Source organism: Pristiophorus japonicus, chromosome 12 (genome assembly GCF_044704955.1).
Source record: "Pristiophorus japonicus isolate sPriJap1 chromosome 12, sPriJap1.hap1, whole genome shotgun sequence".
Lineage (NCBI taxonomy): Eukaryota > Metazoa > Chordata > Chondrichthyes > Pristiophoridae > Pristiophorus > Pristiophorus japonicus.
The window spans coordinates 122712697-122739265 of record NC_091988.1 but is presented as its reverse complement, the minus strand read 5'-3'; the positions used below and the strand labels follow the sequence as shown (position 1 = coordinate 122739265).

The following is a 26569-nucleotide window of genomic DNA, read 5'->3' as shown; positions in this document are numbered from 1 at the left end:
AGCCAGCAGTTGGTGAGAGAGTCCTCAGTTCCACTGTGTTTCCCACTTTGAACCTGGAGAGCCAGAGGCCAACCTCCGGCTGCTTTAGGTGTGGTTAATGCAGCATTCAGTCCACCTGCAGGCAGTCCGCTCCCAGCGCTTCTCACTGCCAGGCGCCTCGAACTGCTCTGCCCTTGGCCATGAAATCCCCCAGAACTGACCTCTGTCGTGATTAACCTCCTGATCTGCCAACGTGGATTCTCACACACACACTCACAGCACAATAAATGATGACTACATCCACTGGCCAGATACGCAACCACAGAGGTACAAAGGCTGGCGGTATGTGTCATGAGCCACACTATTTATTCGAGGTCCCAGGGCCTTCAGATTCAAGCGTACAGTGGACGACTGGAGACACAGGCAGACCACATCAGGTAAGGGAAGCAGATTAGTTTCCATGAAGGACATCAATGAATCAGTTGGGTTCTGTAACAATCCAGTAACTTTCAGCCATTTTATGGTGCTAGCCAAAATTAACAAATTTATTGGGAATTCAGTTTGCCAACTTGGCATCTGATCTCATCTGATCCCAGGGTTTCTGGCCCAGGTCCATAATCCCGAGGCTACTGTATTCATGCACTACGATCAATAAAATACTTTACCTCACTGCCATCTGCGATCGTCGGCCCCTTCGGGCAACTTGCCGATGCTTAATCATGATGTTCCAGGGGTTCTGCAAAACAGTGAATCAGAGTAAGATCATCGAAATACCGACCACTCCAACACACACTCACCGACCCCCCCACACACATTCACTAACACTTGCCTCTCTAACCACCTACTCTCGCACACACTGCGTCTCCAAATGTAGGCAGCACAGAACAGCCCTCCACAATCAGCGTCACATCCTATTGGAATAATGTTTTTGCTCAGTTACCACGAGACAACACCACATTCTCACGAGGGCAAAGTAAAGGTATCCAAATCTAGAGCTCCCTGGATAACTAACGATAAAGATGTTAAAATGAAACAGAAAAAGCAGCTAACATAAAAGAACACTAAAGACTTTAATAAACATATAAATGATGAAAGGATAGTCAAAGGCAGGATGGGGCTGATTCAGGACCAAAAAGGAGATCTCTGTGTGAAGGCAGAGGACTAAATGAGTCTTCACTCGAGAAGATGCAGCCAACACAGAATGGTCACAGCCCATCAAGCCTGTGCCGGCTCTCTGCACCTCAGCCAGTCCCACTCTCCTGCCCTTTCTCTGTAGCGCTGCAAGTTTTTTTTCCTTCAGGTTCTTATCCAATTCCCTTTTCAGACAGCGCATTCCAGATCCTAACCACTCGCTGCGTACAAAGTTTTTCCCCATGTCGCCTTTGGTTCTTCTGCCAATCACCTTAAATCTGTGTCCTCTGGTTCTCGACCCTTCTGCCAATGTCTCTATCTACTCTGTCCAGACCCCTCATGATTTTGAACACCTCGATCAAATCTCCTCTCAACCTTCTTCTGCTCCAAGGAGAACAACCCCAGCTTCTCCAGTCTATCCACGTAACTGAAGTCCCTCATCCCTGGAATAATTCTCGTAAAACTTTCCTGCTCCCTCTCTAAGGCCTGCACATCCTCCCTAAAGTGTTGTGCCCAGAATTGGACACAATACTCCAGTTGGGGCTGAACCAGTGTTTATAAAGGTTCATCATTACGTCCTTGCCTATGCCTCTATTTATAAGCCCAGGACCCTGTATGCTTTTTAACCGCTTTCTCAGCCTGTCCTGCCACCTTCAACGATGTGTGCACATATACCTCCCTGTCTCTTCGTTCATGCACCCCCTTTAGGATTGCACCCTTTAGATTATATTGCCTCTCCTTGTTCTTCCTACCAAAATGTATCACTTCACACTTTTCTGCGTTAAACTTCAACTGCCCCGTGTGCACTCATTTCACCAGCCTGTCTCTGGCCCACAAATTGGGGTTGGAGACTTCCTGTACCTCCGACCGCAATCATTTCTACAAAAGTACCCGTTGTCCCGGGGGTTCGGTGACGTGTGGTCCCAGGGCTCAACGCGAAGGCCAGCGTAGGGGCCCACGTATCTCAGGATCGTACGGGTTTCATACAGATCTCTGGGATCACGTCGGCCGGCCTAACCTATCATTCATACTTACAGTAATTCCGCATGTACGGAGCTCACATTAGTATGAATGGGAATACTCCCAAAACATGGAAAATAATTTTTTAAAACACATTACATATTTAAAATTAATTAAAATGCAATTTAATTACATATTTTATACAAAAATTTATTTTTTTGAATTTTTAAAAAATGTTTTGACAGGGCTAAAAATAAACTTACCTTAATGGACAGGATTTTTAATATATAAATGAGTGATAACTTTTTATTTTTCTTAAACTCATCCTGGTAAAAGCAGGCCTTACACTTTCACCAGGTGTAAGCAGTTGACCAGGAGTTGGGCAAATAGTCCAAACCTCCGCCCGCTGGGGCCCCTCTTCTTCATGTACGAGTTCCGGGTTTAGGTGCACACATCTATGGTCGCGTGCACACCTCCTACACATCCATCGGGGCCGCAATTAACAGCCCTGTGTCTTCCTGAACTGGATCACTCTCTCCCTCACTGCTCACTCTACGATCACTCTCCCCCTCACTGCTCACTCTACGATCACTCTCCCCCTCACTGCTCACTCTACGATCACTCTCCCCCTCACTGCTCACTCTCCCCCTCACTGCTCACTCTACGATCACTCTTCCCCTCACTGCTCACTATACGATCACTCTCCCCCTCACTGCTCACTATATGATCACTCTCCCCCTCACTATACGATCACTCTCCCCCTCACTGCTCACTATACGATCACTCTCCCCCTCACTGCTCACTCTCCCCCTCACTGCTCACTATACGATCACTCTCCCCTCACTATACGATCACTCTCCCCCTCACTGCTCACTATACGATCACTCTCCCCCTGACTGCTCACTATACGATCACTCTCCCCCTCACTGCTCACTCTACGATCACTCTCCCCCTCACTGCTCACTATATGATCACTCTCCCCCTCACTGCTCATTATATGATCACTCTTCCCCTCACTATACGATCACTCTCCCCCTCACTGCTCACTCTACGATCACTCTCCCCCTCACTGCTCACTATACGATCACTCTCCCCCTCCCCTCACTATACGATCACTCTCCCCCTCACTGCTCACTATACGATCACTCTCCCCCTCACTGCTCACTATACGATCACTCTCCCCCTCCCCTCACTGCTCACTATACGATCACTCTCCCCCTCACTGCTCACTATACGATCACTCTCCCCTCACTGTTCACTATACGATCACTCTCCCCCTCCCCTCACTGCTCACTATACGATCACTTTCCCCCTCCCCTCACTGCTCACGCTACGATCACTCTCCCCCTCACTGCTCACTATACGATCACTCTCCCCCTCACTGCTCACTCTCCCCCTCACTGCTCACTCTACGATCACTCCCCCCCTCACTGCTCACTCTACGATCACCCTCCCCCTCGCTGCTCACTCTACGATCACTCCCCCCCTCACTGCTCACTCTACGATCACTCTCCCCCTCGCTGCTCACTATACGATCACTCTCCCCTTCACTGCTCACTATACGATCACTCTCCCCTTCACTGCTCACTCTACGATCACTCTTCCCCTCACTGCTCACTATACGATCACTCTCCCCCTCACTGCTCACTATACGATCACTCTCCCCCTCACTGCTCACTCTACGATCACTCTCCCCCTCACTGCTCACTCTATGATCACTCTCTCCCTCACTGCTCACTCTACGATCACTCTTCCCTCACTGCTCACTATACGATCACTCTCCCCCTCACTGCTCACTATACGATCACTCTCCCCCTCATTGCTCACTTTACGATCACTCTCCCCCTCACTGCTCACTCTACGATCACTCTCCCCCTCACTGCTCACTCTCCCCCTCACTGCTCACTATAATTCCACGTTTTGCATCATCTGCAAATTTTGAAATTGTGCACTGTACACAAAAGTCCAGGTCATGAATATACATCAAGAAAAGCAGTGGTCCCAGTACCGACCCCTGGGGAACCCCACTGTATACCTTCCTCCAGTCCGAAAAACAACTCTTCACCACTACTCTCTGTTTCCTGTCACTGAGCCAATTCCACAGTAAGGGATAGAGAAATTTGATTGGATAAAAATTGAGAAAGATGAGGTTCTTGAAAGATTGGCAGTCTTCAAAGTAGAAAAGTCACCCGGTCCGGATGGGATGTATATTGGGTCACCCGGTCCGGATGGGATGTATATTGGGTCACACGGTCTGGATGGGATGTATATTGGGTCACCCGGTCCGGATGGAATGTATATTGGGTCACACGGTCCGGATGGAATGTATACTGGGTCACACGGTCCGGATAGGATGTCTATTGGGTCACATGGTCCGGATGGGATGTATACTGGGTCACACGGTCCGGATAGGATGTATATTGGGTCACACGGTCCGGATAGGATGTATACTGGGTCACACGGTCCGGATGGGATGTATACTGGGTCACACGGTCCGGATGGGATGTATACTGGGTCACACGGTCTGGATGGGATGTATACTGGGTCACACGGTCCGGATGGGATGTATATTGGGTCACTCGGTCCAGATGGGATGTATATTGGGTCACTCGATCCAGATGGTAAATGTATATTGGGTCACTCGATCCAGATGGGATGTATACTGGGTCACGCTGTCTGGATGGGATGTATACTGGGTCACCCGGTCCGGATGGGATGTATACTGGGTCACTAAAGCCATTAAGAGTGGAGATAGTGGAGACTCTGGCCACACTCTTCCAACCCCCGTTAGAGATGGGAGAGGTGCCAGAGGACTGGAGGGTTGCAAATGTCACACCCCTGCTCATAAAAGGGGAGTGGGATAAAGCCGCAACTAGTGGCCTGTCAACTAATGTCAGTAGTGGGGAAACTTTGAGACACAGTAATCCAAGACTAATTTAACCATCACTTGGGAAAATATGTTAATAAAGGACCTATTTCCCTTGGTACAGGGGTCAACAACCAGGGGGCATAGATTTAAAATAATTGGTAGGAGGTTTAGAGGGGATTTGAGGAGAATGATTTTCACCCAGAGGGTGGTGGGGGTGTGGAACTCACTGCCTGAAAGAGTGGTAGAGACAGAAACCCTCATCACATTTAAAAGGTACTTGGATGTGCACCTGAAGTGCTGTAACCTGCAGAGCTACGGGCCAAGAGCTGGAAAGTGGGATTAGACTGGGTAGCTCCTTGTCGGCTGGCACGAACACGATGGGCCGAATGGCCTCCTTCCGTGCTGTAAATTTCTAAATGACAGCCGGCATGGATTTGTTCAAGGCAAATCATGTTTGACTAACGATTGAGTTCTTTGATGAAATACCGGAGAGGGTTGATGTGTGTATGAACTTTCAAAGGCATTTGATGAAGTACCATATAATAAACTTGTTAGCAAAATTGAAGGCCTTTGGATTAAATGAACAGTAGCTGCATGGATACAAAATTGGTTATGGGCAGAGAGCAGAGTGGAGGAACGTATACAGTGGTGTCCCCAGTCAATGTTGTTTTTGATATGTATTAATGACCTGGACTTCCAAAGTATTTATAGTACAGAGACAGGCCATTGGGCCCAACAGGTCCGTGCTGGGGTTTATGCGCCATACCAGCCTCCTCCCACCCTTCTTCAACACATCCTCCTCTTCCCTTCTCCCTCATGTGTTTATCCAGCTTCCCCTTAAATGCATCTATGCTAATCGCCTCAACCCCTCCCTGTGGCAGCAAGTTCCACATTCTCACCATTCTCTGGGTAAAGATGTTTCTCCTGAACTCCCCATTGGATTTATTAGTGACTATCTTATATTGATGGCTCCTAGTTCTGGACTCGCCCACAACTGGAAACATCTTCTCTACGTCTACCCTGTAAAATCCTTTCAGAATTTTAATGACGACTATAAGGTCACCCCTCAGTTTTCTCTTTCTGGAGAAAAGCGCCCCCTGCTTGTTCAGCCTTTCCTGGTGGGTATAACCTCTCTGTTCTGGTATATCCCAGTAAACCTTTCTTGCCCCTTCTCCAGTGCCTCTATATCCTGTTTATACTACAGACACCAGAACTGTTCACAGTACTCCAAGGTTCTATACAAGTTTAAAATAACTTCTCAGCTTTTCAATTCTATCTCTCCAGAAATAAACCCCAATGTTTTTTTTTAAATGGCCTTATTAACCTGTGTCGCTATTTTTAGTGATGTGTATCTGTAGCCCCAGATCCCTCTGTTCCTCCTCCCCAGTTACGCACTAATTATCCAAAGAGTGTGTGGCCTCCCTATTCTTGCTACCACAAAGTAACCACTTCATACTCAGCTAAATTGAAGTTCATTTGCCAATTACGCACCCATTGTGAAAGTTTATTAAATGTCTTCCTTTATTTTGTCGCAGTCCTCCTTCCTATTAACCGCATGTCCTGGGAGTGTTTGATGGGACAGTGTAGAGGGAGCTTTACTCTGTATCTAACCCCGTACTGTACCTGCCCTGGGTGTTTGATGCGGTTACTGGGTGCCTAAACTAGAAAGTGTTACATTTCTCACCCCAACATTGCTCAATTTGATGAGCACAAAGCGAGCAATAAAATGTGCAAGGACCACTGATACACTAGTCCCCCACTGGGGAGTGAATGATTCACCCACTGTGCTCTACAGCAACAAACCACATTTCAACCCCAGTGATGTGGAGTGAGTTGATCTCTGCCCTATGGCAACTGTTGGATCACTGCTCCTGGTCTGTATGCTTAGCTGAGAGCGAAGAAAGCACCCCAGGTTAGCAATGCCCAATGACGGATGTAGAAACTGGGCGAGGACCAGATCAGACTGAACTGTGAAGCTCCCCATGGTTGCTGTCTCAGCGAACACATGAAGAAAGGCCACTTGAATGAGGTACCAGGAGTTAGCTAGCACTTGCAGAGTTGTAACCTAGTAAGGAGGGAGGGTGAGTACTGAACTCAGTCACACATTTTAAAATGCACAGCCTGGGTTAACACCGAGTCAGCGCAGGAATCACAAAGTGCAGGAAGAGAGAAGTTAGGAGCTCGGTTTAACATCTCATCTGTCTGACAGTGAGTGACATCCTGTGTAACTGTGACAATGGTACATTCTCCCTCCTCGCCCTGTCCGCAGCCTTTGACAGTTGACCACTCCATCCTCCTCCAACACCTCTCCACCATCGTCCAGCTGGGTGGGACTGCACTCGCCTGGTTCCATTCTTATCTATCTAATCGTAGCCAGAAAATCACCTGCAACGGCTTCTCTTCCCACCCCGTATCGTTACCTCTGGTGTCCTCCAAGGGTCTATCCTTGGCCCCCTCCTATTTCTCATCTACACGCTGCCCCTCGGCAACATCATCCGAAAGCATAGCCTCAGTTTCCACATGTACGCTGACGACACCCAGCTCTACCTCTCCACCACGTCTCTCGATCTCTCTACTGGCTGATTTGTCAAATTGCTTTTCCAACATCCAGTACTGGATGAGCAGAAATTTCTCCCAAAAATATTGGGAAGACTGAAGCCATTGCCTTCGGTCCCCGCCACAAACTCTGTTCCTTAGCCACTGACTCCATCCCTCTCCACGGCAACTGTCTGAGTCTGGACCAGACTCTTCGCAACCTTGATGTCATATTTGACCCCGAGGTGAGCTGACTACATATCCGTCACTAAGACCACCTTCTTCCACCTCCGGAACATCGCCCAACACCACCCCTGCCTCAGCTCATCTGATGCTGAAACCGTCTACATGCCTTTGTTACCTCCAGACTTAATTATTCCAATGCAGCCCTGGCCAGCCTCCCACATTCTACCCTCCGTGAACTAGAGGTGATCCAAAACTCGGCAGCCCGTGTCCTGCTCACCCCGTGCTCGCTGACCTACATTGGCTCCCAGTTAAGCTTTAAAATTCTCATCCTTGTTTTCAAATCTCTCCATAGCGTTGCTTTGTTCGGTAACACTCCTGTGAAGCACCTTGGGATATTTTACTATGTAGGTCACTATACAAATACAAGTTGTTGTTGCAGCACTCCCTCAGTACTGCACTGGAGTACCAGCCTGGAGTGGGGCTTGAACACACGACCTTCTAACTCACAGGCCAGAGTGCTGCCACAGAGACACGGCTGACAGCTGGACTGACACATAGAAACATAGAAAATAGGTGCAGGAGTAGGCCATTCAGCCCTTCGAGCCTGCACCACCATTCAATAAGATCATGGCTGATCATTCCCTCAGTACCCATTTCCTGCTTTCTCTCCATACCCCTTGATCCCTTTAGCCGTAAGGGCCATGTCTAACTCCCTCTTGAATATATCCAACGAACTGGCCTCAACAACTCTCTGCGGCAGGGAATTCCACAGGTTAACAACACTCTGAGTGAAGAAGTTTCTCCTCATCTCAGTCCTAAATAGCTTACCCCTTATCCTAAGACTGTGTTCCCTGGTTCTGGACTTCCCCAACATCGGGAACAATCTACCCGCATCTAACCTGTCCCGTCCCGTCAGAATCTTGTAAGTTTCTATGAGAAAGCCTCTCATCCTTCTAAACTCCAGTGTAGTAGGGTCCAGTTGATCAAGTCTCTCCTCATATGTCTGTCCAGCCATCCGGGGAATCAGTCTGGTGAACCTTCGCTGCACTCCTTCACGAGCAAGAACGTCCTTCCTCAGATTAGGAGACCAAAATTGAACACACACCCTCAAACCACTGCACGCACACTGAAGAGGGAAGAATATTCATTCAGCCATGAACTCATTGAATGGCGGTGCAGGCTCGAAGGGCCGAATGGCCCACTCCTGCACCTATTTTCTATGTTTCTATGTTTAATAAATCTGTTCCACAGTGACGTCACTGGAAGCAGGCACATTCACAACATTCACATCTCTTGCAGATTGAAGGTACAGTCCACACCCGACTGTGTGACACTGACTGCACTCCCGAGTTAGAAAAGCAAGCGGCTGTGAGATGTAACGTTTTCCTGTGACAGGTTTCCAACTTTATTGGGTGACGAAATAACTTGCATTTATATAGCGCCTGTAATGTAGTAAAACCTCTCAAGGCGTTCACAGGAGCATTATTAGACAAAATGAGAGAGAGTCACACAAGGAGACATTAGAGGGCTGACAAATAGCTTTGTCACAGAGGTAGGTTTTAAGGAGCGTCTTAAAGGAGGATTGAGAGGGAGTTCCAGAGCGTTGGGCCAAGGCAGCAGAAGGCACGGCCGCCAATGGTGGAGCAAGTAAAATCGAGCATGCTTAGGAGAGCAGAATTGGAGGAGCGCAGATACCTCGGGGTGCTGTGGGACTGGAGGAGATTACAGAGATAGGGAGGGGGCGAGGCCATGGAGGGGTTTGAAAACAAGGATAAGAATTTTGAAATGGAGGCATCAGTCAGAATGGAACAGGTTCACTGGCCTGACAGAAAACTGTCGCAAAGGCCCAGCTCGGCCAGGCTGCTTCCAATTTTGTTCATTCCATCCTGGGGATTTATTTTTTTTAACCCCGCTTTGGGTTTTTTCTGTACCCCAACGTCATTTCAAATGGGCAGACCGAGCTAGAGCAGTTCACAAACTCGGTCACGAAGAGATCGCAGTTACTAGGATCACAGCAACATCAGGGCTGTACTGTGAAAAATATGCTGCCGTACATTATACAGTTTGTCCATGCTATTGTGCTGAGTGTGGAGGGAGCATTGTGAGCTGCAAAAGCAGGCTGTAGTGCTGGGGTGAGAGGTCAGTGACTGGGGGGGCGCTGGGGGGGCCCTGGGGTCGGGGCGCTGGGGGGGGACCTGGGGTCGGGGCGCTGGGGGGGGGGGCCCTGGGGTCGGGGCGCTGGGGGGGGGGCCCTGGGGTCGGGGCGCTGGGGGGGGCCCTGGGGTCGGGCCGCTGGGGGGGGCCCTGGGGTCGGGGCGCTGGGGTCGGGGTGCTGGGGGGGGCCCTGGGGTCGGGGTGCTGGGGGGGGCCCTGGGGTCGGGGCGCTGGTGGGGGCCCTGGGGTCAGGCGCTGGCACTAGGATTAACGTTAGTAATTGAAGTCTCACACTGATACAATGTTGAGTGTTTGCCTTCAATATGATTTTTTGCTGCAGTGTGTTGGTTCCAAGAACTCTAGATAAACACAAGGACATTTCTACAGATCGCCACCTGGACACTGCAGCCCTCACTGCATTAGCACTGAGATCCAACATCATCATCATCATAGGCAGTCCCTCGGAATCGAGGAAGACTTGCTTCCACTCCTGAAGTGAGTTCTTTGATGGCTGAACAGTCCGATTAGAGAATCACAGACTTTGTCACAGGTGGGACAGACAGTCGTGAGATCCAACATCACAGTGCTCGCCAATCATCATAGACAGTACCTCGGAATCAAGGAAGACTTCCAATACAAGAACCACAGTCCTGGTCACAGGTGGGACAGACAGTGGTTGAAGGAAAGGGTAGGTGGGACTGGTTTGCCGTATGCTCCTTCTGCTGCCTGCGTTTGTTTTCTACGTGCTCTTGGCGATGAGACTCGAGGTGCTCAGCACCCTCCCGAATGCACCTCCTCCAATTAGGGCGGTCTTTGGCCAGGGACTCGGAGGTGTCGGTGGGGATGTTGCGCATTTACCACCATCCAATATAAACAGGGACTCCCCCACTGACTAGAGGAGAAAATTACTCCCAGCACCAGAAATATCCCAATATCCCCTTACCCAGAAATACCCCCTCACCTCAACACCCAAAAATAGCCCCTCACCCTGACACCCAGAAATACCTCACCCCAAAATCCCCTCACTCAGAAATACCCCCAATACAGTGATACCCATAAATACCCCCACACCCAGAAATACCCCCTCTCACCCAGAAATACCCCCACACCCAGAAATACCCCCTCTCACCCAGAAATACTCCCACACCCAGAAATACCCCCTTTCACCCAGAAATACCCCCACACCCAGAAATACTCCCACACCCAGAAATACCCCCTTTCACCCAGAAATACCCCCACACCCAGAAATACCCCCACACCCAGAAATACCCCCTCTCACCCAGAAATACCCCCACACCCAGAAATACCCCCTCTCACCCAGAAATACTCCCACACCCAGAAATACCCCCTTTCACCCAGAAATACCCCCACACCCAGAAATACCCCCACACCCAGAAATACCCCCTCTCACCCAGAAATACCCCCACACCCAGAAATACTCCCACACCCAGAAATACCCCCTTTCACCCAGAAATACCCCCTTTCACCCAGAAATACCCCCTCTCACCCAGAAATACCCCCACACCCAGAAATACCCCCTCTCACCCAGAAATACCCCCACACCCAGAAATACCCACTTTCACCCAGAAATACCCCCTTTCACCCAGAAATACCCCCACACCCAGAAATACCCCTTCACCCCCACACCCCGGTTTTGGGCGGCCCGATGCCCGGGCTGCGCGGATGTGGAGCGCGGTGGGCAGGAAATGAGCCGGGCGCGGGGCCTGGTGCCGGGCCGCTCCTTACCGTGCTGGGTTGCTCGGGCTCCCGCAAGCCGCCGGCCGGGCTGCAGCCCTCGCCGCTCGCTCCCATGGTAACCGGCCCTCCAGCTGCTGCGCGCTGCGCTCCGCACTCCCGGCTCCCACTCACTGCCCGCGCCTCACTTCCGCTCAGGCCACCGCACTGGCGTCACCACCCGCCGGGCCCACAGCCGCCATCTTAGTGCGGGGCACGTGGTGTCGCTGTGTGCAACTGCTGCCATCTTAGTGCGGGGCAAGGTGCCGCCATCTTGGTGCGGGGCAGGGTGCCGCCATTTTAGTACGGGGCACGTGGTGTTGCTGTGTGCAAGTGCCGCCATCTTAGTGCGGGGCAGGGTGCCGCCATTTTAGTGCGGGGCACAGGGCGCCGCTGTGTGCAAGTGCCGCCATCTTAGTGCGGGCCAGCTGTCCGTATTGTTTGTGTGAAGCGCGAATGGCGACGCCTTTTTTTTTACTGAATAAGGCAGCTGCTGCCGCGAGCGTTCGGCCGCTCTAAAACCTCAATCAAAGTTGGCTAGCTCCCGATATTGGGCTGGGAGCCGGCCGGCGGTGCTGCCCCCTGGAGCTCGGGCCCGGGAGTCTCGGCGCCTTCTATAGGCCGGCTTTTGCAGTATTCCTGTACAGGCTCCATAGCTCAGGGGTTAGAGCACTGGTCTTGTAAACCAGGGGTCGCGAGTTCAAATCTCGCTGGGGCCTTTAGACGGTCAGTTTTATCATTCACATCAGTTTTATTTCTGCCCGATGTGAAAGGGGGATAGATGCGGGAGTGGGAGATAGATAAATAAATACAACATCAGGAGCAGGAGTCGGCCATTCGGCCCCTCGAGCCCGTGCCGGCCACCAAGAGCCACCTACTGATCTTCTACCTTTCCTGCACTATCCCCATATCCCATGATTCCCTTTATCCTAAAATCTATCGATCTCTGTCTTGAAATGTACTCAGACTGAGCCTCCACAGCTGTCTGGGGCAGAGAATTCTAAAGATTCACCACCCTCCGAGTGAAGACATTTCTCCTTATCTCAGTCTTAAATGGCCGACCCCTTATTCTGAGATTGTGACCCCTGGTTCTAGACTCCCCAGCCCGGGGGAAACACCCTCCCTGCATCTACCCTGTCAATCCCTGTAACAATTTTGTATGTTTCAATGAGATCACCTCTCATTCTTTTAAACTCAAGAGAATATAGGCCCAGTCTGCTCAATCTCTGCTCATAGGATAATTCCCCATCCCAGGAATCAGTCTGGTGAACCTTCGTTGCACTCCCTCTATGGCAAGTATATCCTTCCTTAGATAAGGAAACCAAAACTGTAATCCAAATCAAATAGGATATAATGGGAGCAGAAGAGATGAAGGGCTAGACTTTCCATTTACATCGATAGCGCCCAAAAATGTGCGATGTTTCTGGCGTTAGTGGTTTTATTATTTTTCGGAAATCGCTGGAATATCGCCCATTTTAAAAACCGCTAGTTTCACATTTTTCATGTGGGCGATAGCCGTGGCGATGTGAAATGGGCAATAGCGATTTATTCCGTCGTGCAAGGGCGGCGTCCATAGCAACGGCCATTCTGCGCATGCAGAACTGTGCCAGCTCATAGACTTGGAGGAGCAGGCCTTGGCACTAGTGGGGGTGCATAATCGTTCGGCCACCCACGGTGGTGCTGAACCCGTTGTTGCGCCATGTGAGTAATGTATAAACAAACCATTGCTGATATAAAGTAATTTAATGCCATTTCAGTATAATATATGATTGATGTAATGTTATGTAATTAATGATCATGAAATATCATTGTAATGACATGTAGACTCTGTACTATCATGATTTTAATGATATGTGACATCTGTCAGTGATATGACCACCCCACGTTAAAAGAACTCGCGCAGAGACATCTTCCACTCCGTTAACATGAATTTCAGGACCTGGAACGTCAGGACCCTCATGGACAATTCCAACAGCGACAGGCCGGAACGCCGCACCGCCATAGTTGCCCGGGAACTTAGATGCTTTGAGATCGACATCGCCGCCCTAAGCGAGACCCAGCGGGCAGGGGAAGGCCAGGGCTCAAGGAACAAGGTGGAGATTACACCTTTTCTGGAAAGGGAAACCAGAGGAGGAACGCCGCCTCGACGGAGTCGGCTTCGCCGTCAAAAATGAGCTGGTCGACCGCCTCAAAGACTCCCCCTGCGGGGTTAACGAACGCCTCAAGACCCTTTGCCTTACCCTATCCCGGAACCAATGCGCCACAGTCAACAGTGCGTACGCCCTGACACTCGATGCAACGGATGAGGCTAAAGAGGGATTTTTACACCAACCTCGAGACATTCCTGTCCTGCGTCCCCGCGCGTGACAAACAGTGAAAAAGAAGGGCTGTAAGAGAAGGGATAACCAGCCGTGGATAACCAAGGAAATAAAGGAGAGTATCAAATTAAAAACCAATGCGTATAAGGTGGCCAAGGTTAGTGGGAAAATAGAAGATTGGGAACATTTTAAACGACAGCAAAGAATGACTAAGAAAGCAATAAAGAAAGGAAAGATAGATTACGAAGGTAAACTTGCGCACAACATAAAAACGGATAGTAAAAGCTTTTACAGATATATAAAACGGAAAAGAGTGACTAAAGTAAATGTTGGTCCCTTAGAAGATGAGAAGGGGGATTTAATAATGGGAAATGTGGAAATGGCTGAGACCTTAAACAATGATTTTGCTTCGGTCTTCACAGTGGAAGAACACAGAAACCATGCCAGAAATTGCTGGTCACAGGAATGTGGGAAGGGAGGACCTTGAGACAATCACTATCACTAGGGAGGTAGTGCTGGACAGGCTCAAGGTAGACAAGGCCCCTGGTCCTGATGAAATGCATCCCAGGGTATTAAAAGAGATGGCGGAAGTTATAGCAGATGCATTCGTTATAATCTACCAAAATTCTCTGGACTCTGGGGAGGTACCAGCGGATTGGAAAGCAGCAAATGTAAGCCTCTGTTTAAAAAAGGGGGCAGACAAAAGGCAGGTAACTATAGGCCGGTTAGTTTAACATCTGTAGTGGGGAAAATGCTTGAAACTATCATTAAGGAAGAAATAGTGGGACATCTAGATAGGAATAGTGCAATCAAGCAGACGCAACATGGATTCATGAAGGGGCAATCATGTTTAACTAATTTACTGGAATTTTTTGAAGATATAACGAGCATGGTGGATAGAGGTGTACCGATGGATGTGGTGTATTTAGATTTTCAAAAGGCATTCGATAAGGTGCCACAGAAAAGGTTACTGCAGAAGATAAAGGTACGCGGAGTCAGAGGAAATGTATTAGCATGGATAGAGAATTGGCTGGCGAACAGAAAGCAGAGAGTCGGGATAAATGGGTCCTTTTCGGGTTGGAAATCGGTGGTTAGTGGTGTGCCACAGGGATCGGTGCTGGGACCACAACTGTTTACAATATACATAGATGACCTGGAAGAGGGGACAGAGTGTAGTGTAACAAAATTTGCAGATGACACAAAGATTAGTGGGAAAGCGGGTTGTGTCGAGGACACAGAGAGGCTGCAAAGAGATTTAGATAGGTTAAGCGAATGGGCTAAAGTTTGGCAGATGGAATACAATGTTGGAAAGTGTGAGGTCATCCACCTTGGGAAAAAAAACAGTAAAAGGGAATATTATTTGAATGGGGAGAAATTACAACATGCTGCGGTGCAGAGGGACCTGGGGGTCCTTGTGCATGAATCCCAAAAAGTTAGTTTGCAGGTGCAGCAGGTAATCAGGAAGGCGAATGGAATGTTGGTCTTCATTGCGAGAGGGATGGAGTACAAAAGCAGGGAGGTCCTTCTGCAACTGTATAGGATATTGGTGAGGCCGCACCTGGAGTACTGCATGCAGTTTTGGTCACCTTACTTAAGGAAGCATATACTAGCTTTGGAGGGGGTACAGAGATGATTCACTAGGCTGATTCCGGAGATGAGGAGGTTACCTTATGATGATAGATTAAGTAGACTGGGTCTTTACTTGTTGGAGTTCAGAAGGATGAGGGGTGATCTTATAGAAACATTTAAAATAATGAAAGGGATAGACAAGATAGAGGCAGAGAGGTTGTTTCCACTGGTCGGGGAGACTAGAATTAGGGGGCACAGCCTCAAAATACGGGGGAGCCAATTTAAAACCGAATTGAGAAGGAATTTCTTCTCCCAGAGGGTTATGAATCTGTGGAATTCTCTGCCCAAGGAAGCAGTTGAGGCTAGTTCATTGAATGTATTCAAGTCACAGATAGATAGATTTTTAACCAATAAGGGAATTAAGGGTTACGGGGAGAGGGCGGGTAAGTGGAGCTGAGTCCACGGCCAGATCAGCCATGATCTTGTTGAATGGCGGAGCAGGCTCGAGGGACTAAATGGCCTACTCCTGTTCCTAATTCTTATGTTCTTATGTTCTTATGTTATGATCTTCCTCGGTGATTTCAACGCCAGGGTCGGCAGGGACACAGCCCTCTGGGGAGGTGTGATTGTCAGAGAGGGGGTAGGGAAAGCCAACTCCAGTGGTACCCTACTCCTGACAAAATGTCTAGAGCACGAACTTGTCATCACCAACACCTTGTTCCGCCAGAGGGACAAATACAAGGCATCGTGGCAACACCCTCGCTCCAAACACTGGCAACTGCTCGACTATGTCATCGTCCGAGCCGGGGATCGCAAGGATGTGCGCATCACCCGTGCCATGACAGGAGCCGACGACTGCTGGATGGACCATCGTCTGATCTGATCCATCATCGACACCAACATAGCCCCAAAGCGGAGGGGGCAGCAGAAGCAGTGCCGCAAAAAAGTCAATGCTGGGGCACTTAAGGACCCAGCTAAGAGAGCCCTATACAGCCAGCGCCTCACAGCTAACTTGGCGTGCCTTGATGACCCTGAGTGCCCACAGCACTTGGTCTACTCTCCAAGCCTCCATAACCAGTGCCTGCAAAGAGACACTTGGTTTCTCAACCAGGAAACACCAGAACTGGTTTGATGAGAATGATCAGGAGATCCAAGAGCTAATAAATCACAAGCGCAGGGCATTTCTGAGCCTTAAACAACAACCCAACCCGGGAGCAGCAAAGCAACATTACAGACAGCTCAAGGCTGAGGTCCAACAAAAAACCCGAGACCTAAAGAACAGGTGGTGGATGGAGAAGCACAGGAGATACAGCAGCTGGCCGACAATCATGATGTGCGAGGATTCTTCATCGCAGTCAAGGCCACCTACGGTCCAAACTCCCAAGGCCCCACCCCACTGCTGGCCAAGAACGGGGAAATACTCATCAAGGACACCGAGGCTGTCAGGGCCCACTGGAAGGAGCACTTCGAAGATCTCCTCAATCAAGACTCTGCCTTTGACTCGAGTGTTCTCGACTCCATCCCGCAGCATGTGACCCGCCACCACCTCAGTGAGAACCCAACACTGCACGAGGCAGGCAAAGCCATAAAACAGCTCAAGAATAACAAGGCTATGGGTGCGGATGGAATCCCTGCTGAGGCGCTAAAGTATGGCGGAGAGGCGCTGTTGGCGCAGATACATGACCTCATCTCTCTCATCTGGAGGGAGGAGAGCATGCTGGGAGATCTCAGCGATGCAGTGATCGTGATCATTTTTTAAAAAGGGGACAAGTCCGACTACGACAACTCCCTGCTATCAGCTACTGGGAAAGTTGTCGCTAGAGTTCTCCTCAACCGTCTTCTCCCTGTGGCCGAGGAGCTCCTCCTGGAGTCACAGTGCAGATTTCATCCCCTACGGGGCACAACAGATTTTTGCAGCGCGACAGCTACAGGAAAAATGCAGGGAGCTTATACATGGCCTTCTTCGACCTTACAAAGGCCTTTGACACTGTCAACCGCAAGGGTCTATGGAGCGTCATCCTCCATTTCGGATGTCCCCAAAAGTTCGTCACCATCCTCCGCCTGCTCCACGACGACATGCAGCCGTGATCCTTACCAATGGATCCAGCGCAGACCCAATCCAAGTCCAGACCGGGGTCAAACAGGGCTGTGTCATCGCCCCAACCCTCTTCTCAATCTTTCTCGCCGCCATGCTCCACCTCACAGTCAACAAGCTCCCCGCTGGAGTGGAACTAAACTACTACAGAACCAGTGGGAACCTGTTTAACCCTAGCCGCCTCTAGGCCAGGTCCAAGTCCACCCAAACCTCTGTCATTGAGCTACAGTACGCGGACGATGCCTGCGTCTGTGCACATACAGAGGCTGCACTCCAGGACATAGTCGACGTATTTATTGAGGCGTACGAAAGCATGGGCCTTGCGCTAAACATCAGTAAGACAAAGGTCCTCCACCAGCCTGTCCTCACCGCACAGCACTGCCCCCCAGTCATCAAGATCCACAGCGCGGCCCTGGACAATGTGGACCACTTCCCATACCTCGGGAGCCTCTTATCAACAGGAACAGACATTGACGACGAGATTCAACACCGCCTCCAGTGCGCCAGTACAGCCTTTGGCCGCCTAAGGAAAAGAGTGTTTGAAGACCAGGCCCTCAAAACTGCCACCAAGCCCATGGTCTACAGGGCTGTAGTGAAAAAAAGCTTTTTTTTATTGTATCGCTCAAAGTAAGAGGGTATTTTTTTTTTTTACAAAATTTTAAATAATTGTTGACATTGTACACCAAAAAAAGTGCATGTTTTTTTTTAAGGCCCATGTGACGTGCGTTAAGTGCATCGTTTCGGGGTATTGTTTTTAAAAGTTTCAAAAATTGCACAATATTTATTTTGTAAATGTGCCAAAGTTGAATGGCTCAGAGACATGGTCCATGTACAGTAGACACCTCAAGCTGCTGGAGAAATATCACTAGCGATTTCTCCGCAAGATCCTACAAATCCCCTGGGAGGACAGCCGCACCAACATCAGTGTCCTCACTCAGGCTAACATCTCCAGCATTGAAGCACTGACCACACACGATCAGCTCCTCTGGGCAGGCCACATAGTCCGCATGCCAGATACAAGGCTCCCAAAGCAAGTGCTCTACTCGGAGCTCCTTCATGGCAAACGAGCCAAAGATGGGCAGCGGAAACCCTCAAAGCCTCCCTGATAAAGTGCAACATCCCCACTGACACCTGGGAGTCCCTGGCCCAAGACCGCCCTAAGTGGAGAAAGTACATCTGAGAGGGCCCTGAGCACCTCGAGTCTCAACGCTGAGAGCATGCAGAAATCAAGCACAGCCAGCAGAAGGAGCGTGCGGCAAACCAGTCCCACCCACCCTTTCCCTCAACGACTATCTGTCCTACCTGTGACAGAGTCTGTGGCTCTCGAGTTGGACTGTTCAGCCACCAAAGAACTGACTTCAGGAGTGGAAGCAAGTCTTCCTTGATTCCGAGGGACTGCCTCTGATGATGATGATGATGATTATAGCTGTAATGTTGCTCCTTGTCCGTATGCCTGCGTAGCGTAAGCATTCTCATGTCACCCTGACCACCCCTTCTCTACTAACCTCATTTATGTTTTCTAGGTCCCCAGGCTCACCAGGAGCAATCAGGAAGCGTGGAGGCCACTAGAGCTTCACTACTTCTCGTACGGGTCGTATTGACCACGGAGAACACCAGCAAGGAGGCGGATGATGAGCCTCAAGCGACTGTTCCAATGTTCCTGCGGCCACGTTTTCTTCCACCGAAGAAGCAGCGGGGCCAAGCCCCTTGCAGCAGGGCACCCCGAGTGGTCCAATGCCTACGCCGACCCCGCAGAGCTTGGTTTGGCGATTAAGGATTGCTCATAGACAGGCAGATGTCAACCTGGACATGGTTGAACGGTCAAGGACAAGTGTTGATATTGGTCGAGAGCTCCTCCAGGCGATGGGTGGATTGACCGTGAACATTGCCGCACTGACTGTACACTGACTCGGAGGACATGGCGCAGACGGTTGTGGCAATGCGGAGAATGGCCTCTAGTTCTAGTCTCCCCATCAGTGGAAACATCCTCTCTGCATCCACCTTGTCAAGCCCCCTCATAATCTTATACCTTTCGATACGATCACCTCTCATTCTTCTGAATTCCAATGAGTAGAGGCCCAATCTACTCAACCTTTCCTCATAAGTCAACCCTCTCATCTCCGGAATCAACCGAGTGAACCTTCTCTAAATTGCCTCCAAAGCAAGTATATCCTTTCGTAAATATGGAAACCAAAACTGCACGCAGTATTCCAGATGTGGCCTCACCAATACCCTGTATAGCTGTAGCAAGACCTCCCTGCTTTTATACGCCATCCCCTTTGCAATAAAGGCCAAGATACCATTGGCCTTCCTGATCACTTGCTGTACCTGCATACTATCCTTTTGTGTTTCATGCATAAGTACCCCCAGGTCCCGCTGTACTGCAGCACTTTGCAATCTTTCTCCATTTAAATAATAACTTGCTCTTTGATTTTTTTCTGCCAAAGTGCATGACCTCACACTTCCCAACATTATACTCCATCTGCCAAATTTTAGCCCACTCACTTAGCCTGTCTATATCCTTTTGCAGATTTTTTCTGCCCTCCTCACACATTGCTTTTCCTCCTATCTTTGTATCGTTAGCAATCTTGGCTACGTTACACTCAGTCCCTTCTCCAAGTCGTTAATATAGATTGTATATTGTAGCGCTTCTCGGCTTCCATCTGGGGATTTTGCAGGGGGGTTGTTATATATGTGGACTTGTATTTACTCTGTACAGCCACCAGAGGGCTCATTCCCCGGAATCCCAAGGGATCCTATAATCCCTTGGAAGCACAGGTATTTAAGAAGGCGTCACAGGTTGGAGAGGCACTCTGGAGACCTGCAATAAAAGACTAAGGTCACACTTTACTTTGAGCTCACAGTGTTCAGTCTGACTGTTTCTCCATACACAACAACTGGCGACGAGATACAGATAGCGAACCCAAAGATGCAGAGAACAGTGGGCATCCTGGAGAAATTCTCAGAGGGAGATGATTGGGAGCGACTCGACCAATACTTCATGGCCAACGAGCTAGATGGGGAAGAGAGCGCTGCCAAATGAAGGCCAATCCTCCTCACCGTCTGTGGGGCACCAACGTATGGCCTCATGAAGAATCTGCTCACTCCAGTGAAACCCACGGAGAAATCATTCGACGATTTGTGCACACTGGTCCGAGAGCATTTGAACCCGAAGGAAAGCGTTCTGATGGCGAGGTATCGGTTCTACACCTACAAAAGGTCTGAAGGCCAGGAAGTGGCGAGTTATGTCACCGAGCTAAGACGCCTTGTAGGGCATTGCTAATTTGAAGGACATTTGGAGCACATTCTCAGAGACGTTTTCGTACTTGGCATTAGCCACGAAACCATACTTCGCAAACTTTTGACTGTAGAGACCCCAAACTTGAGTAAGGCCGTAGCGATAGCCCAGGCGTTCATTGCCACCAGTGAGAAGCAAATCTCTCAACACACAAGTACTGCTACAAGTACTGTGAACAAAGTGATGTTGTTTTCGAATCATAACGTACAGGGCAGGTCACACATACCTGCAGCTACATGTCCGCAGATGTCTCAGAGTCCACCATCAAGGGTGATGAATGCAAGGCCATTATCACCTTGTTGGCACTATGTGGGTGATCATCGTTTCCATTCATGCCGATTCAAAGGGTACGTATGCAAGGGCTGTGGAACAATGGGACACCTCCAACAAATCTGCAGGTGAGCTGCTAAGCCTGTTAAACCTACAAACCACCATGTTGCAGAGGAGGATCACGACGAAATAGAGCCTCAGATAGAGGAGGCAGAGGTACATGGGGTACACATATTCACCACAAATTGTCTCCCGATAATGCTGAATGTTGAACTAAATGGACTCCCGGTGTCAATGGAGCTGGACACAGGCGCGAGCCAGTCCATCACGGGCAAAAAGACTTTCGAAAGGTTGTGGTGCAACAAGGCCTCAAGGCCAGTCTTAATTCCAACTCGCACGAAACTAAGAACTTATACGAAAGAACTGATTACTGTAAAGGTCTCCTACGATGGAGCGGTGCACAAGCTACCACTCTGGGTGGTACCGGGCGATGGTCCCATGCTGTTCGGCAGGAGCTAGCTGGGAAAGATATGCTGGAAGTGGGATGACGTCCGAGCGCTATTGCCTGCTGACGACACTTTGTGTGCCCAGGTCTTAAATAAATTTCCTTCTCTGTTCGAACCAGGCATCGGGAAATTCCAAGGAGCAAAAGTGCAGATCCACCTAATTCTGGGGGCGCGACCCATCCATCACAAGGCGAGAGCAGTACTGTACATGATGAGAGAAAGGGTAGAGATCGAGCTAGACCGACTGCAATGAGAGGACATCATTTCACCGATCGAGTTCAGTGAATGGGCCAGTCATTGTCCCAGTCCTCAAGGGAGACGGCACCATCAGAATCTGTGGCGATTACAAAGTAATTATCAATCGTTTTTCCCTGCAGAACCAAGACCCACTACCAAAAGCCGACGACCTCTTTGCAACGCTGGCGGGAGGAAAGACGTTCACGAAGCTGGATCTGACTTCAGCCTACATGACGCAGGAACTGGAGGAATCATCGAAGGCCCTCACCTGCATCAACATGCACAAAGGTCTTTTTGTTTATAACTGATGCCCGTTTGGAATCCGATCAGCGGCGGCGATATTCCAGAGAAACAAGGAAAGTTTACTGAAGTCGGTCCCGCACACCGTGGTCTTCCAGGACGACATCTTGGTCACAGGTCGGAACACAGTCAAGCATCTGCAGAACCTGGAGGAGGTTCTTAGTCGACTCAATCGCGTGGGGCTCAGGTTAAAATGGTCGAAGTGCGTTTTCCTGGTGCCTGAAGTGGAGTTCCTGGGAAGGAGGATTGCGGCGGACGGCACCAACGTGAAGACGGAGACAATCGAGAACACACTGAGGCCACAGAACATGACGGAGCTGCGGTCGTTTCTGGGACTCTTGAACTACTTCGGTAACTTCTCACCGGGTCTCAGCACACTGCTAGAACCACTACATGTCTTACTATGAAAAGGGGGCGAATGGGTTTGGGGCAAAAGCCAAGAAAATGCCTTTGTAAAAGCGAGAAAATTGTTATGCTCAAACAAATTGCTTGTGTTGTATGATCCATGTAAGCGTTTGGTGTTAGCATGTGATGCGTCGTCATATGGCGTCGGGTGTGTATTGCAACAAGCTAATGATTTCGGGAAACTGCAACTGGTTGCTTATGCATCCAGGAGTCTGTCTAAGGCTGAGAGAGCCTACAGCATGATTGAAAAAGAAGCGTTAGCGTGTGTCTATGTGATAAAGAAAATACATCAATACCTGTTTGAGCTAAAATAGAATTGGAAACTGACCATAAGCCGCTTATATCCCTGTTTTCCAAGAGTAAAGGGATAAATACCAATGCATCGGCCCGCATCCAGAGATGGGCGCTCACGTTGGCCGCATACAACTACGCCATCCGTCACAGGCCAGGCACAGAAAACTGCGCCGATGCTCTCAGTAGGCTGCCATTGCCCACCACGGGGGTGGAAATGGCGCAGCCCGCAGATCTAGCCATAGTTATGGAAGCATTTGAGAGTGAGAAATCACCCGTCACTGCCCGGCAGATCAAAACCTGGACAAGCCAGGACCTCTTATTATCTCTGGTCAAAAGCTGTGTGCTTCACGGGAGCTGGTCCAGTGTCCCAGTGGAAATGCAGGAAGAGATAAAGCCGTTCCAGCGGTGCAAAGATGAAATGTCTATACAGGCAGACTGCCTTCTGTGGGGCAATCGAGTAGTGGTCCCCAAGAAGGGCAGAGACACCTTCATCAATGACCTCGACAGTACCCACCCAGGCATCGTAATGATGAAAGCGATAGCCAGATCCCACGTGTGGTGGCCCGGTATCGATGCGGACTTAGAGTCCTGCGTTCACAGATGTAATACATACTCACAGTTAAGCAATGTACCCAGGGAGGCACCGCTAAGTTTATGGTCTTGGCCCTCCAAACCGTGGTCTAGGGTACATGTCGACTATGCCAGCCCGTTCTTGGGTAAAATGTTCCTTGTGGTTGTAGACGCGTACTCCAAGTGGATTGAATGTGAGATAATGTCGGCTAGCACGTCCGCTGCCACCACTGAAAGCCTGTGGGCCATGTTTGCCACGCACGGCTTACCCGATGTCCTGGTGAGCAACAACGGGCTATGTTTTACCAGTGCTGAGTTCAAAGAATTCATGACCCTTAACGGGATCAAACATGTCACAGCTGCCCCGTTTAAACCAGCGTCCAATGGTCAGGCAGAGAAAGTAGTGCAAAGCATCAAGCAAGGCTTGAAGAGAGTAACTGAAGGCTCAATGCAGACTCGCCTATCCCGAGTCCTGCTTAGCTACCGCACGAGACCCCACTCACTCACTGGGATCCCACCTGCTGAACTGCTCATGAAAAGAGCACTTAAGACAAGGCTCTCGTTAGTTCACCCTGATCTACATGAACAGGTGGAGAGCAGGCGGCTTCAACAAAGTGCATACCATGATAGCGCAAATGTGTCACACGAGAAATCAATGATCCTGCATTTGTATTAAATTATGGACAAGGTCCCAAGTGGCTTCTTGGCACTGTTGTGGCCAAAGAGGGGAGCAGGGTGTTTCGGGTCAAACTTTCAAATGGACTCCTTCACCGGAAACACTTGGACCAAATCAAACTCAGATTCACGGACTACTCTGAGCAACCCACCTTGGACCCTAACTTTTTTGATCCCTGAACACACACACCAATGGCAACCGACACCACGGTTGACCACAAAGCAGAACCTATCATCCACAGCAGCCCTGCAGGACCCAACACACCAGGCAGCCCAGCAAGGCCAGCTGTACAGCAGCCCAGCGAAGGCCCAACAAATGATTCAACAACACCAGCTTTCACACCGCAACGATCAACCAGGGCAAGAAGGGCCCCAGATCGACTCACATTGTAAATAGTTACACTATTGACTTTGGGGGGGAATGTTGTTATGTATGTGGACTTGTATTTACTCTGTACAGCCACCAGAGGGCTGATTCCCCAGAGCCCCAAGAAATCCCATAATCCCTTGGGAGCACAGGTATTTAAGAAGGCTTCACAGGTTGGAGAGGCACTCCGGTGACATGCAATAAAAGACTAAGGTCACATGTTACTTTGAGCTCACAGTATTCAGTCTGACTCTTTCTCCATACACAACAGGGGTCATGAGCCAGCTGGCAAGGCTATATCCTTGCCTCCAGCCGTGACCTTGTGGCTGACTGTTAAACAGGTCAGAGACAGTGCTCTCACGTGAGATTTGCGCATCATGGATGCTGCCTGGAAAATTAGCATTTACTGCCATGATTATTTGCTTGTGGTCAACACCGAGCTGCTCATTCACGGGGTGGAATCCCTTTCGGTTCCGAAACACCTCCGCATCCTGTAAAGGTGCTCTCAGGGCAATGTGCGTACAGTCTATTGCTCCCTGTACCTTGGGGAAGTTTGCTATTTTTGAGAAACTCAAAGTCCTCTCATTCTGTGCTTCCCTGGTCATAGGGAAGTTTATAAAGTCCATCCTGCAAACGTAAAGGGCTTCAGTCACCTGTCGAATGCAGCAATGTGTGGCGTGCTGCGAGATACCGCAAATGTCGCCAGCTGAGGCCTGAAAGGAGCCCGATGCATAGAAGGAAAGTGCCGCAGTAACCTTGACCTCAATGGGCAGTGCAGTCCTGATGGTGCTGGTAGGCTGCAGATCTCCCTTAATTAGCTGGCATATCTCACTGATGATCTCCTTTCGGAATCGCAGCCTTCTAAGGCACGTGTTATCGGACAAGTCCAGGTATGATCGCTTATCCCTGAGAGTAGGCTCGAGGGACCAAATGGCCTACTCCTGCTCCTATTTCTTATGTTCTTAAATGCGTTGGGTGTAAGGTCTTCTCCTCCTCAGCAGTCTGCCACCTCTTAGATTGGGCACATAATGCTCTTCAATGAACCTTCTCCCATCTCTATTCTGCAGCATGTGAATAGTCATCAATATTGGCTGAGAAATTACAGGCCCCATCACTATAAATGCCCTATTAATAATCTTCAAAATTATTAAATTGTCCTCTACAAATACAATAGAAACTCAAAATTCACTACAATGTGATCAGATGGTTGTCAAGATTTTAAAACGACCTTAAAATCACTCATGAATTACTTTTATGAAAAGTCCATCAAGTTACAAAATGGCGTCAATACCGCTAGGTTACGGTCAGGTGAGGGCAGCTTTTCTTGAGCATCTTTTTGGGCGAGCAATCATTTGGGCGGTATATGGGCGAGATGCCGAAAGGGCGGTATTCGGGCGCTAGTTTCCATTATAAACAGTATTCTGGGCCTCGCACAAGTGATGACGTCACATGTTATTAAAAAAATATGGGCGGGCGTTTCAGCTAATTCCCGGCGTTAATTATATGCCGAAAGTTACGCTGGTGATAAATGGGCGATAATTGGACATTATAATTTATAATCAAATATGGGCGGTAAACTCAATCTCGGCGGTTAAATGGGCAGATATATGACAAAAGTCCAGCCCAAAGAAATTGGAAGCTGTAGGGCTAGAGGGAAAGGGAGCAAGAGAGGACTAAGTGAGGGTTCGAGGTGTAGTGGGGGGGAGAGAGGTATACAGAGGGGTAGAAAGACTTGCATTTATATAGCACCTTTCACCACCAGCGGACATCTCAAAGCGCTTTACAGCCAATGAAGTACTTTTGGAGTGTAGTCACTGTTGTAATGTGGAGGGAGGTGTAGACGGTTAGGGGTGGGGGGAAGTTGAGGCATGGATGTGTAGAGAGAGAAAGACCAGGAAGAAGGATGAGAGTGAGGGGATGGATTGAGGCCCAGGGGACCCACTTCTGGATGTGTGTGGGGTCCATAATGTGGCGGTTAGAGGACTGGCCTTGGAAGCTAGTGCTGGGTCTCACACTGGTCTGTCTTATGTATCTGATTTATTTCTGTGAAAATGTGAAGAGAGAAAGAGACAGCGATGGGGAGAGTGAGGCAGAAAGTGAGCAGGAAAGGTGCCCCT

At 49.5% G+C, this 26569-nt stretch overlaps 1 protein-coding gene and 1 non-coding gene across 3 annotated transcripts in view; one reads left to right on the top strand and one right to left on the bottom strand.

Annotated features, from left to right (window-relative positions):
- Window positions 1–11740, bottom strand: part of LOC139277447 (deoxynucleotidyltransferase terminal-interacting protein 1) — a 113813-nt gene extending 102073 nt beyond the window's left edge. For both annotated transcript variants that reach the window (XM_070895916.1, XM_070895917.1), the window contains exons 1-2: window positions 11561–11740; window positions 645–715 (exon numbers count right to left, since the gene is read on the bottom strand). In XM_070895916.1, the coding sequence (XP_070752017.1) occupies window positions 645–715; window positions 11561–11626 (137 nt within the window). In that variant the 5' untranslated portion in view covers window positions 11627–11740. The remainder of the gene's footprint in view (window positions 1–644; window positions 716–11560) is intronic.
- Window positions 11741–12194: 454 nt separating this feature from the next.
- Window positions 12195–12267, top strand: trnat-ugu (transfer RNA threonine (anticodon UGU)). The gene has a single exon. It is a non-coding gene; the product is annotated as a tRNA-Thr (tRNA).
- The last annotated feature ends 14302 nt before the right edge of the window (window positions 12268–26569 follow it).